Here is a 14,040-nt window from a genome sequence, read left to right as displayed (position 1 = left end):
CCTTGGGTCCAACATCTTCGCCAGGTATTTACAGCAGCTGCTGCACCTCAGGGTGCTCATTGCCTAAGGAGCACGTGGTGCAAAGCCAGAGCAGGGAGTGGTGTGTCCCCCCCTGAGGCTGAGTGAAGAACAGTGACATGAAGCTGAGGAGTTATGTTTATTGGAGAAGCACGTTTAGACACAGCGAGGCGGCAGGGACGGCAGCACACGCACGGGGCACACCTGGGAGGCACCACCGAGTCCCCACAGCCTCCTGCCCTCCACCTGAGCAAGGACAGGCCCCGTGTGCTGCAGAAGGGGATGGAGGCAGCTCAGGCCCCCTGTGCTGCAGAAGGGGATGGAGGCAGCTCTGGCAGTCCTGGGGGCTCAGCAGCTCCCCTGATGCTCGACATCGACGCTTCCTTTACTTGCTCTGCAGAGACAGAAGGCAGACAGTTTATTGCTGTAATCCCAGAAAGGACCATGAGAAAATTTAAAGCTGTGATGTTCTCTTGTTCTGCTGGGCCTCTGGGCTATTCCTGCTTCCCTGTGACAGGGGGGCCACTCTGCCAGCATCCTCCCTGCTCTGCAGGAACAGCTTGGCTGAAAAAACCGCCAGGGGAAAGGAGTGGGCAGAGCCCAAGTCCTCACAGGCTCAACCCCACCATCATAAGGCTGCAGTGAGAGAAAAAAATCTGAGAGAAAAAATCTCTGTCCTGGCCCTGCAGCTTGTGTAGACAAGGTGGGACACAACCTCCAAAGGACAGGCTGGCCAAGCAGGGCTAAGTCACTGCCCCTTTCTGTGCATACCTTTGGTCACAGCTGATCCCTGGTGTTTGCTGGCAGTCTGAACTCCATTACTCCTGGAAAAGAAGAGCAGAAAAAATGAGCCTATCCCCAAGCTTGACCACATCTGTGTGACACTGGTATCAGTGTGACAGCCCCTCAGGCCAGCTCAGTGCCACACAAGACAACTGCAGCAGAGCCTGGCACAAGGACAGGCAGGCTGGGCCACTGCCAGCTGAGGAAAACAAGACTGATTTCAGCCTCAAGCTAGGTGCTTTCCACACCTATTTTCTAATCTGGGAAAGGTCCTGCTTTTTTTCTTTCCCTCCTTTCACTACCTTTAAAAGTAGCGTGGCAAAACAGAGCATTGTAAGGAAACTGGGACTTGCCCATTGCAAACATGGGAGTTATCTGTTTGTTGAGAAACAGGTATAAAAAAGAAAAGGAGAAACCCTGGATAACCCCTTTTTTCCCCTGATCTATTGAGCAGCGTGGGCAGGCTGGTGACTACTGCCCAGGTGATTAGTGTGAAAAACCTTTGAACAAGTAAAGGAACTGCAAGATACGCAGGATTAAAAGTCAAATGTGCAGGAAAGACCCACAATCAATTGATCCACGTGACACAGCCCTGCAGGACCTACCAGGCAGTTAACTTACCAAAAAAAGATATCTTATCCCACGATGCCGACCTATATTTGTCATCAGTAAAGCAGAACGGGATCAAAGGAATTCAGTTATGGCAGAGACCTCCCAGGGAAGGTGGCCAGACCCAGTGCTGGCCAGTGAGGACAGGCTCTCTCTGCAGCAAGGTTTTCCACCCCAGCCATGCCCACATACACCATTTAGTGTCAGATCTCTCTCAAACCACATTGCTCCCAACCCTTCCCACAAGCATCCTTCCCTGATGGCCATCAGGTCACCAGAGCCGCCAGAAACACCTGGAAAATCCAGCTGGAGCTTTGCAGGCAGGAGTGGTTGCAGGCCCTGGGCTGCAAAAGGATGAGGCAGCTTTAACACACATTTTCTCTGGCAACCCAGCACTCTCCATGGGTAATTTAAAAATACAACTCAAGGAAATACTACAACTTTTGGGTAACAATTTCTTATCTTCTTCCAAAGGATTTCACATTCTGCACATTGCAACTCTCTAAACCAATTTCTGATGCCAAAAGCACTGCTGGAGCTGCTTTCCTCCAGGTTTTAGTAGCATATATTGAGTGCCTGAATCTCCAGCAGAAAGAAAAATTCATTATACTGCAAGTGAGCATGAATTTTAGTGCTGAAAATAACATTGCTCTGTACATTGTTTATAAGCTCCCATAAATTTCCCGCCTGATTGTTCAGGTGACTTTAATAAGCAAAGAATAAATCATTGTGCAGGGGGGGCTTTAGCTTTTCTTGCCTCAAGAAAAAAGCTTAGCACTTTGACTTCTAATTGCATCCATCTCTCCTTGGAATACTTAACACAGCTGCAAGCTCTCTGACTTCCAGTAAATGGCATCTCCCTCTTATTGCAAGGGCTTGAGAGCTGTAACAGCTCAGTGAGACAGTAAGGAATTCCAGACCCAGCACAGATTTTTGGGAATCCTGTCTATTTTTCAGTTACCACAGTGTATCCAGTCTCATTCTGTCATGGACACAGTCACTGACAGACTCTTGTAGTGCCTCATCTCCCTGTACCCACAGGACAGCAGCAGCTCCATCTCCCTAAGGACTGAGACACAGAGGCCTCCAGGACTGTCACAGGCAAAATTATTTCTCTCTGCACTGCAATTTCTTTGACTTCAAGCAAAGTTTAGAACACACTGCTGCTTTAGAGAAGAGGGGGAAAGAAGCCAGGTTTGCTGTGTTTGGGGGATCTGCTGGTGTCCTGGCACTGAGCAGAGGAAGGCATGGAATGGCACTATGGCAGGATGGCTCTCTCATAGCCCACATCCCACTGTGCCTGAAAACACATGGACACCACATCCATACTCAGAAACCAATGCTCCCACCGCAAACTTCCCAGAAATCTCTTTGGTACGTTCAATATTTGGATTCTCTACAGGCTTAGAGTGGGAATCAATCTATTTCCCTGGGGATAAGGATTGAGTTTCTCAAGAGTTCATGCCAATGGGGACAGTCCTCCCCAGGTGCTACAGGACATCCCATGCACGGAGTCACAAACTGGGAGACACTGGCTGCACATCCCAGAGCTGGAGGCTGTCCAGCTTCCACTGGTAGAAAGACAAAGCACAGCTAAGAAATGTTTAACTCATCTGCCCTGTGGGATTGCACAAGATGTCAAGGCTCAAGACCTTTCCCGAAAGTGTGCCACCTAGTGAATAATCTTAATTTCCCAACCATCTCCCTGGATATTATCTGGGGAACAAGCCCTTTATGGTTTATACCATTCTGATCTTCCTAGCTCCATCAAAGTGCCAAGAAGAAAGTCAGGTGTTTTCCCAGACACATCACACTCCTACCATGCAGCCTCAGCAAAACATGGAGACTATGCCCAGGTTATGCATTAAATCCGAGCCTCAAACTGTATTTAAACATCTGGACCATGAGAATCCATTCCTGGGGCTCTTATGGTCCTGTCACAGGTGCAGAGGCCATGCTGGCTCCCCAGGAGGCACTTGGAGTAAAGTGGGATGCTATACACAGCCAAGAGGCACTTTCTTTTCTTCACCTCTTGACATCATTCCACTCCAGGAACAAAACAAAATAGAAATAGGAGCCTCGATACCTCTCTTCCCTCCCAGCCAATATGGCGGAAGAGCAGCTGGAGAGCATGCCTTTAATTATCCCACTGTGACCTGAGGGAACAGGCTAACTCTGTTAACCTGCCAGCGAGGTCCCAGTGTGGGCACCCAGCTCCTGCTGAAGGGCACAGTGGGCAGCTGGCGAGTGCCAGCCACTCCTCATTCCTCACTGCCTATTGTGGCTGCCTGGATCAGGTCACCACAGGCTGACATGGTGCCAATGGGGAATTTCCACCAGGGGAAAGGCAGAGATTGATGTTTGGCAGCCCAGCTGTGGTTTGCTGCTTACCACTGCAGGGCCAGGCTCTCGGCACTCGCCTCGATAGTTTACCGTGATGAAGTTTGAAGCTCTCCTGCAAAGGGAGGACAAGACATTGCTTATTATTCCCTTGCAATGCCACAGCTCTGAGCTGCTGGCATGACAGTCCTCTGTGGGCTCCTTAACGCTTTGATGCTACTTCCAATGTGATGGCATTTATTACTCCCCAAACAATTTCATGATTGGGCAGAGAGGGAATAGGGGACCCTGGCAACTTGTGTATCTTAATTAGCTGTCATCAGATTAATCTCAGGCATTTTGATCTATGTTTGCTTAACAGCAAAGCACCAAGGACACACTTGATAGTGAGTCATGATGTATCAAAACAAACACTGTTCTGCAAAAGACACTCGGGAATGGTGGATGGCCCTGTATTACTGAAATCTCTCCGCCTACTCACATGGCAGCTGAACACAAGTCACATTCATTTTTGTATGTTTTCCCATCAGTGCCACAGACTGGTTGTGAGGATTCGCTGCAGAAAATCCTTCCACCCTTTACCCCATGCAGAATTCGCTCACAGTCCAGCTGAAGAGAGAAAGAAATCACATTTGGTGACAGTTCACTTGCAAGACCCTCCTTGACATGGCCTGAAGGTGCTCACAAACCAAGCCTTGCCAGGCCACACTTGGAAAGACATCATGTCTCTTGTTGGACCAGCCAGCCAAGCTTGGAGGACAGAGCCCTCACTCCCCACTCACCAGCCCACCCCAACACTACGGTCCGGGGCAAGGTTTATTTCTCTCCAAGTGCATCCATCTCCTACCTGCACTAGCCTTCCTTATCGGTATGCTGACACCGTTTATCTCCAGGGATTGAGCCGCAGCCATCGGCCGGGGCCGAGGCGGAGCGCCGGGAGCGCTGGCGCTGCCCGCGGGCGGTGCGGCACGCAGCGCTCCTGCCGCCCACCGCGCCGGGGACACCGGCGGCTGTGACTAACGGGGCTGCCCTCCTGTGCCTCCCAGCACGGCAACGGGAACGCTCCGACACTGCTTTCCCTATGAACCACACGTGGCACAGCCAGCACGCAGCGACAAGACAAGGAGTGGCCTGTAGGGATCCCCCAAAAAGCCTCTGGCACCCTCGGAGAGGAGAGGGTGTTTGTACAGTCATAGCAGATTTCCGACAGCAGAGGTCAGGGATAGCACAGCCTGGCCCCTGGCACGCACAGCCCCTTCCTCAGCCCCAGGAACAGAAAAAAAACCGAGACGAAGAAGCGAGTAATGGGCTCCCAAGCCCTTTTTCCAGTGCTACAAAATGTGGTGCAACAGCTGCAAATGGTGCGGTGGGTTTGAGAGAACATTCCAGTTCCCCCTCCACCTGGAGATGCAGCATTCAGCACAAAAATGATGGTTTATCAGCAGCAGGAAGCACCCCAGGGAAGGAGGATTTCATGCCAGGCAGCACAGGGGAGGTTTTGGTGATGTTGGGGTGCTGTGATAGCACCTGCTGGTTAAACGTCACTTGCTAATTTCCATAATGTGCTGCTTCCTCCCTCATCTGGGTAATTATCAGTGACGTGAGAGCAGACAGTGCTGACCTCTGCAATCCTCTGCTGGATGCCTTCCTACGCACCAGACCTTGCCACCTGCACCACAGCCCAGGGCAGGAGGCCACCCCTCCAGCAGCCCCACACATCACAGGTGCCAGCAGCCAGTGCCACTGCTCCTTTGGCTCTGGGAATTGTCTGTGACAAAGCCCACAAGTGGCCCTGCAAAGAGGAGAGGAGCAGATCTGCTCCCTGAATCACCTCTGGTCTGTCAGGCTCCTCGGCATCCACTCCAGTGCTACCAGGAAATACCACTAAGCCCTGAAGCAGACCAGCCTTATTACACCTAATGCTTCCTCTGGAATGCATCAAAATTGCAGCACCTGAACTAGCTTTTGGGTTTTTAACTCAAATTTTCTCAGAGTGGTTAGTGGCAAAGGCTTCAGAGAGAGTTACGGCAGTTGGTAGTAAGACCCCTCCAAATCCATAGAAACATTTCCCATCTCTTCCAGAATGTTATTTAAATTACTGTATGAAAAGTCTGAAGGGATTAAAACATCAGGTATTTTTTTAACCATCCTACCTCTAGACAACACCCTGTGATAGCGAGATCCACAGTTTAGTCACCCTTTTTACAGTAACTTATTTTCTCTTATTAGTTCACATTTTCCACTTTTAGCTTTGTTGGAACTATTCCATTTTCTTCTCATGAGAAGGGAGAGCAGACACCCCCACCTTCCTCCTACAGTATTCCATACACAGTTGTCATCTACCACTCAGTGTTTCCCCCTTTAGCACTCCTTCCTTCTGCCAGACTTGTCCTCATCCCCTGGTCACCCTCACCACCCTGCTCTGACCATGGCCTTTATCTCACACCTTCTCAGCATGGAGAGGTAGCACTCTTGACCTTATTTTGGCTACATGTGGGGCAGGATTCCAACCTGAGCTCAAGACCCACATCCCCAGAGCTGGGGGGCTTCCACAAGGAGCCAAACCCTTCCCTCTGTTTCTATGCCAGGTGATACAGGGGCTTTCAGCAGGCTACAGATACCTTCACTCATTCAAACTCTTCCAAGGACATGGGGCCAAGTGAAAAGCTTCAGGGTTTAAGCAAAAACAGGAAAAGCTGCTGGGAAAGGAGGCTCAGCACCAGCAGAGGAGCACCCCATGGGAGAGGTCCCCATTTGTGCCCACACAGCTGCCCCCCGAGGGGCAGGAGAGGGATTTGTGCCCACACAGCTGCCCCCCCAGGGGCAGGAGCCCCATTTGTGCCCACACAGCTGCCCCCCGAGGGGCAGGAGCCCCATTTGTGCCCACACAGCTACCCCCGAGGGGCAGGAGCCCCATTTGTGCCCACACAGCTGCCCCCCAAGGGGCAGAAGCCCCATTTGTGCCCACACAGCTACCCTCGAGGGGCAGGAGGGGGATTTACCGTGGGGTCCTCGTGGCTGTCTCTGCTCTGGGACTTGCGGCCTGGTGGCCGGTTGCAGTTCCTGCCACGCTGCACTTGAGGGCTGGCAGAGAGAGCAGAGATACAATTCAGCACCACCTCCTTCCAAACATGAGGAGCAGAGTGCAAACCCACCCTCCCTGCAGACCCCCTCGAGGGCTGTTTGCACCATAGCATCCACCCACCCACAGGAGAGGAGAGGGAGAGAAGCCCCTCAGGCACATGCTAAAAGTGAGGAAGGCAAGAGCAGGATATTGCCTTGCCCTGTGCTCAGCCTGAGAGCACCACCACCACCACCCCGGGGCTCTGCAGGCCTGTGTCTGCTGCCAGCACTTGGTGCAAGGGGGACATGAAGGAACTGCACCAGGCAAAAGCAAGAAATCTCAGTGTGCCCCAGAAAAAGCAGCAGCTGAGTCCTGCTCAGGGCCAACAGCGACAAAACAAACAGCTCCTGCCCAGAAAGCACGTGGGGCCTTTGAGGCAGGGCCAGGCACACACGTGTGCACTGCCGGGAGATAGATTTTAGTGAACAGAGCGTCCTGAGATGGATTTTGAGCACAGAAATCACTGGTGCTTCATACACAGAACATCAAGGCCAAAACGGTTACATGAAAGACATGCCCCAGTGTGTGTCCCTTCCTCAGCACCAGCTCAGCCCATGGGAAATGCTGTAGTGAGCACCAAACAGCACAATGTGCACTGCTCCATCCCAGGCTGTGCTGCTCTTGTGCTGTCCAACTATTCTTGCTCCAATTAATCTCCTAACCACCCCTAAAAATACAGGTATATGGAAGGGGGCAGGCAGTGCCAGGCCTGGTGGTGTGTGTGGGGACAGGCTGCCAGCCCAGGTGCTGCTGAACTCACCCTCTGCCCGAGGAGAAGGGACGCCTCTCATTTACACCCTGCCTTGAGCCACCACAGTTCTTCTGCAAAAGGGGCAGAACACACTCAACAACCACAGAAACAACTTCTATGCAACTAGGGAAAAGAAGCTAAAGCGACTCCTGCCCTGCCCCCTCATCCCCCCAGACCCAAAGAATTCTGTTCTTAAAGTAGCAAGTTTGATGCACTCCATATCCACCAAATACTATCATCCAAGGGTTTATAGGATCGTAGGAAGTCTGAACCTGCTCTTTCTCTCTCATATAGCATCACATCACTGGGATAGTGAGAGGGGCAGTTCTGTCAGCTGCAGTTGTATGTCAGTTTGTATGCTCATCCCACAAATGAGGGAGGCTTTGCAATACAAAAGCTTCTCCCCCCTGATTAGCTGGCTACAGAATCCTAAACACCTTGATCACCCCAGGCTGACCACAGGCAGTTCCCTGGCTGTCCTGATCCCACAGACTCTCACCAGGCCCTTTCTGAGTTCTGCAGAGGCTCTGAGCTCCATCTCACCTGCTTTGTCCTCTCTGAAGCAGGCAGTTTGTTGCGCTGGAGAGTTCCACCCCCTCTTTGAGCTTCCTTTTTGCTGGAAGAAGGGAAGAGGAGAAAAAAATGGAGTGCTATGGTAGTGTGAGTGCCACCAGCACCCAGGGGCAGTGTCAGTGTAAGACAGTGTAAGGCATTATCATGGCACTAGGTCCCACCTCCCCATCCACAGTCCCTGTTCCTGGTGATTCTGTTCCTAATTCCCACCCCTAAAGCTTCTCCCTTTCTCCTCCAAATTCCCACTGTATGCTACATCCAGGTTCCCAATGGCTGCTTTCATATCAGGTCTGCTTCTGCATACACTCTATGGGACTAGAGAGAGAGCATCTGGAAGGCAGAGTACACACATGAGAAACTCCTCAGGAACTGCCCGTGCCTGACAGTCCCCTGGGAAAGGGGCTGTTCTCTGTCACTCTTGCTTCTCCTCCTCTACTCCACACTGCTTCCCACCTGCCCTTGGGCCCTTAGTGCTGAAAGGGAATGGGGAAGAGGAGCACAAACACCAGAGCATTTCTTAGAGGGCCAGGGAGCCAGGACTCCCCCAGGCATTGCCCAGAGGCAGCTCCACAGGCAGAAGCTGCGCTTCTGCAGCCAGAGACTTCCCTCTTTGCTGCTGCTGCTCAGGGGAAGGGATACTCACAACCTCTCAGCACACATGAGGCATTTGTTGGTGTGCTGCCTGCCAGAGGCATCCCGGACAGGGGCGTTCTCCCTGGTGCAGGACAGGCGGCCGCCGGCTTCAAACTGGGAGCGGAACTCGCTGCAGTCATCCTGCGGAAGGAGGGCAGGGTTAGGGCACTCTGTCCTCCTTGCCTTATTGATCAGATCCTTAGAAACCTGGGGTTTTCCTGCCAGGAAAGCATGGAACCATCACAAATGCATCACAGGAGAGTCTGGGTGGGGGTGAGAGAAGAGGGTGTGCAGTACCAGCCACTTAGCATATAAACAGAGGGGTGAGTCAGAAAAATTCCAGGTCCTTCTGCCTGCACAGCACGTGTTGGGAGTTTTCTATGCTATGGTCCCACTAATTATTATTCTCCTGGCTGGGTTATCCAAAGCATGCCAGTGATGTGACCGATACAGCAATGAAGTCACTCCCTTTTCTCCCAACATCCTTAATACACAGCTACAGCCTTTTCCCAGATTGTAGCTCAAGATAATTTTCTTTACAAAGCGCGTAGGATCCTCCAAACCAGCCACACTTTGGGACGTGTCAATCAAGAGGCAGCAGTTGAAACATAAAAGCACAGTGCAAACACACTTAATAGCCCACGAGCACAGGAAGGTTGTTTGGAGAGTGGATGATTAATTTGTTCCTTGTTCAAAACTGCTGTACAGAAACTGTGTTAACCTGCCCCTGTTATGTAACATGGATGGAAACATTCAGTCCCCCTAATTTCAACTATTTCACATACTGCAATAGGCAGTTCCAAACAGCAAGTACAAAGGGTAAGGAAGTGACTTCTGCTCACCCTTTTCTTTTTTTAAAAACAGCTTTTAACACTCGCAATTTTCTGCCCATTTTGTGCACAGTTTTGCTGGCTCAAATGAAGGTCCTTGGCAGGTCACTGGACTCACCCTTTGCTTTGCTCAGAAGTTTACAACACCTCACCGTCTCTGCCAGGGGAAGGTTTCCCCACTGTTGTTCTGCATCCCATCCAGGGCACCCCAGCCTCCAGCTCCTCAGCTTTCCCATGAGGGTAATGCTGGCAAATCACTCTGAGTACAAAGCCCCACATTTCCCTAGAGCCAGTCCAGCCACAGGTAGCAGAGATGATCTGGCCCTGGATGAGCCTCTCCTGCTGTGCCAACACCCATAAAGCATTGTTCCGTCAGAAGTCAGTGTTGCACCCACTCCAGAGGGGCTCCCCAAGAGCCTCACTGCTTCTCCCCACCACCAGCTCACACCTCTGCACAGTTCAGGCGATGCTTTCCCTTCCCAACAAGCCAAGGGAAGCTCTCCTTGTTGCCTGGGACCAGTCCAGCTCAGCAGCCCAATCCTCTGCCGACAGATCTGCCTTCCCCTAAGAGCCTGTCAAACATTTTCTCTTTGAGCCAGCATTTCTGAAGCCCTGTTCAGGCCTGACCTCTGCTGCAAAAATCTCACCGAGTAGATTTGAGTCGTGCATTTGCCTTTTTCATGGCCTGTAACATCCCTGACCCACTAATAAATGCAGGGCTTTCTTATCCTTTGTCATTTCTAGCCAATGAGTACGAATTCTTGTTAAGCACTGACTGTGTGATCTTGCACTGCCATTACATTTTATCTTGTTTCTATTACTCCAGGCCTCAGCACTATCCAATTAGTCTTGAGTGATCTGCTGATCCTTCTCTGCTGATACTGCCTCCCAGCTTTGCCATCAGCAAATTTCACTTACTCTTCTATTTTTTGGTGCCAAAGTCATTAGAAAAAGCACCAAAACAGGATTATCCCCAAGACTGAAGCTTAAGGGGGCCGCACCAGTCCCTACCATAGCAGGAATCAAGAGGAAAGTGGTAGAAAGCAACTGTTTTCCCTTTACTGGGCTGCTTTTGCCAGCAAAGCATCAGTGCACAGCAACATGGAGGCTGCAGCATGCCAGGGAGAAGGTGGCAAATCACAACTCCACAAGAGCAAAGTTTCCAACAAAAAAAAAAGCTAAAACTGAGCCACAGGCCTGGAGATAGTGCAGGGTTGACATCTCCCAGAACACAATGATCTTTTAAACTGTGCAGAGTTCAGATTTAGGGCTTTTCACACATTTTCCTTTTCCAGCTAATTAGCAGCCTCAGCAGAACTGACCTCTCCACCTGAAAGCTGAAATTTGGGACAGCACAGCACACCTGGCTTCCTGATCTGTCAGGATTTGCCTGTCCCTAGATCCACGGGTCACTGGAACAGACCATAATATTCAGGCACAAGTTGTTCACTTGAGGGATTCAAAAGCATGAATAAGAAATAAAGAATGTAAAGAAAGTGGATCTCAAAATTAACTCAGAGGAGAAAGAGCAATGGAGTAGAATAACATTCCCTTTCCTCTGTCTTGGGTGAAAATCCAATAAAGTTCCATATTGACCTGCCTAATACTTTAATCTCACCTTATCTTTTCCTTGTCTGTTTTTAGATAACTTCTGCTCATTCTCCCTTTTGCTGGAAGAGAAGAGAGATGAGAAAGTGAATACCAGGGTGCTCCAGGGAGGGAGGAGAGGTTTCCCACGCTCCTCTCCTTTACTCACAACTTCTCTGCACACATGATGCACTTATTGCTGTGCTGCTTCCCAGAGGCATCCCGGACAGGGTCGTTCTCCCTGGTGCAGGTGAGTTTCCCTCTCTTGAACAGATCCCGAAACTCCCGACACTCGTCCTGTGCAAACACCAAAAGCACGAGTTGACACAGATATGCTGACAGAGAGGCACATCTCCCACAAATCCACAAAGGATAATCCACCCAATGAATTACATTTCAAATGTTGTTTTGCTTCCTTGAGGCGTAACTCGGTGGAAAACCGTAACATGCAGCATAAAACAAATAAATCCGTATGTTTAGATCAGCAGATCTGTCTTTTGCATCCGGGGTAGCCTTGTTGCTATTTCTAACAGATAACACATGCAAGAGCCTGCCCGAAGGACCTAAGCTCTGCTCTAAGTATAAAATCCACAACTTCAGTGAATTTTAAATGAGAAAGTCAGTTTTCCCATCTCTCGTGAGGGAACTCGCTACTAAAATTAAAGAAATTTAAAACCCATGCACAGTAAAAAAAAAAAGAAGCTGCAGGCATAAGAAAATGTAATCCTTGAACACCTCCTATTGCCAGATATATGAGAGCAAGAGGTGGGTGTTTTTACCTTCCACTTAACATGATGGTATGTGTTAATTGAACCAAAGCACTCTATTTCACAAAAGGCTTTTGTAGCAAAGCCTGCTTAAGCATTTCAGCCCAGCCTTTACTTTTCTCTGAACAGCTTTCCTATAAGTTTCAGGGCAAGTCTGGAGCATAAGAAACACATGGAACATGTGAGGCCTTCAGGTTCATTTATGCAGCACTTACAACCTTATCTGTTATGTGATCTGTAATACATTTTTCCTCTCACACCATGTAGAGGAGATAGCTTGATAGCTTATCCCAGTTCTGCAGATGGGGAAGTCAAGCCTAGAAAATTACTTGCCAAAAGCCAGACAGAAAATCTATGGCTTAACAAAGAAATTCAGTGTAGGTCTGTTCCTGACACTGTAAAACTGTCCTGATGCCTTCAGGACCACACGTTGGCAAGTCAGATGTCTAAAAAAAAGATCTCCCTTAGGACAGCTATGCCTTACAAAGCCTTTAATTTGTCCAGACACACAAGAGTTAGAAAGCTACCCTGCTTAACCAGATGTAAAAAAATAAACAAATCAATCACCACAACCAACACTATCTGATGGAAACCAATTTGCTTCCATCTAGAATAAAAACCCAAGGCTAAAAGGACAGCTCCCTCCACGTAAAGACCTGCTATCTAGAAAAACAGCTATGGCTAAAAGAAACCACAGGTGCATCAACAAGATAAACAAGGGACAATTAGAGCCAGCCTATTCCCACACCCTGCCCTAGTCAGAGCTCACATGTGCCAACCTTGCTATTAAATATTTGCCAGATTCCAGTGGTGCCTTATAAACAGGCAGGCATCCTCCTCAGCCAGGCTCTGGGTCAGGCACACACCGGGGCTGCCGTGATTGCCTGGGAGGAGCCGCCAGGAATTTTGGTTTCTTTTATGCTGGAGGATGACACAAAGCCTCAGACTCTTCCCAAGGCTGAGCACGTTTGCCCTGCTCCCCTTTTGCAGGGCCCTTTCTCACGCTGCAGACGAGGAAGTGCCCTGGGCAGCGGGTCAGAGGCAGCAGACGAGATGCCAATGCCAATAAAACTGGCTTCAGCAGCCATGCTTCACCTCACCTTTCCCAGGGAGTTCACATTCCTCTCCAGCTCTCCACCACTCCCCTGGGTAGTTGAGTCTCTTTCCCTGCAAGAAAAGGAGGAGTGAGTGACGGGGCAGCGTGCAGTGCTTGGACACAAAGCCAAAACAGGGGGTGATTAAAGGCCAGTCCAGCCAACCCCACCTCCCCATTGCACAAGGCAGCAGCACAGACCAGCAGCAGGGCTCAGCTCTCTGACACAGTCCAGATGTTGAACACATCTCTGCTCTGGGATCACTGTGCCACCCTTTCTCCCTGCCCAACATCTAGCTCTCCCCATCCTAAGAAACACCATCCATGGAAACAAGAGATTAATCTGTGCAAGTTTTCACTCTGCATTTGTTCCTCACGCCCTGTGGTGATCCCCACCATGTGATGAGCTGGGGAGACCTACTGGGTTCACAGGTTTGCTGAAGAGCTACAAACTGGTCTGGCTGGCCAGGGACAACAACTTTATAGCACGGGGCCTCCAGAGAGTCGGCTCCCTGCTACGGGAGGAGAGGACATGCTGTGGGTGGGCAGGGCTGCCACTGGAGCCAGCAGGCAGCTGATACTCACAGCAGCCTCTGGCACATCATGCACTTGTTGAGGTCTCCTTTTTTATTTGGGCTGCTGAAGGTCTCCCTGGTGATGGGACAGGAATACTTCCCGCTGCGCAGGAGTGACCAAATTTTCCTGCATTCGTTCTGAAAAGCACAGAGGAGGGCAATCAGTGGAGGCTCCCAGCAAGATCCTGAGAACTGTTTGTTCACACTGAATCTTTTTTGGGTGTGCTGCAGGCTCTCAGCAGCACCAGTTTGCTCACACAAACCACGCTCCTCCTGCCCATCCCTGGCCACACACCACACGTGGCACAGGCTGCACCCAGAGCCCTGCTCGCGGCTCCCGAGGCAGAAAAGACAATG

General features: G+C 50.4%; 1 protein-coding gene across 1 annotated transcript; it reads right to left on the bottom strand.

Moving 5' to 3' along the window:
- Positions 1 to 13,103, bottom strand: LOC128944808 (serine protease inhibitor Kazal-type 5-like). The gene is made up of 9 exons (XM_054288259.1): positions 13,038 to 13,103; positions 11,418 to 11,545; positions 11,280 to 11,331; positions 8,842 to 8,972; positions 8,169 to 8,241; positions 7,635 to 7,696; positions 6,753 to 6,834; positions 790 to 842; positions 1 to 412 (listed from the first exon to the last, which is right to left on the bottom strand). Exons 1-8 carry the CDS (start codon positions 13,101 to 13,103, stop codon positions 837 to 839), a joined length of 600 nt encoding a protein of 199 aa, XP_054144234.1. The 3' UTR covers positions 1 to 412; positions 790 to 836.
- Positions 13,104 to 14,040: the final 937 nt, after the last annotated feature.

Source organism: Melozone crissalis, unplaced genomic scaffold (genome assembly GCF_028551555.1).
Source record: "Melozone crissalis strain CALT ecotype California unplaced genomic scaffold, PUWL_Pcris_2 ptg000061l_1, whole genome shotgun sequence".
Lineage (NCBI taxonomy): Eukaryota > Metazoa > Chordata > Aves > Passeriformes > Passerellidae > Melozone > Melozone crissalis.
This window is presented reverse-complemented; position numbering and strand designations above follow the sequence as displayed.

What these genes read in the sequence shown, in the direction of transcription:
- LOC128944808 (XM_054288259.1), bottom strand. Translation starts at nt 13,103, where the DNA reads ATGGCTGCTGAAGCCAGTTTTATTGGCATTGGCATCTCGTCTGCTGCC. An exon ending in CCTCTGACCCGCTGCCCAGG is followed by an intron (nt 11,546 to 13,037) that starts GCACTTCCTCGT and finishes GTGTTTGCACAG; the next exon opens with GACGAGTGTCGGGAGTTTCG. An exon ending in CTCATGTGTGCTGAGAGGTT is followed by an intron (nt 8,242 to 8,841) that starts GTGAGTATCCCT and finishes CCCTTCTTCCAG; the next exon opens with CAAAAAGGAAGCTCAAAGAG.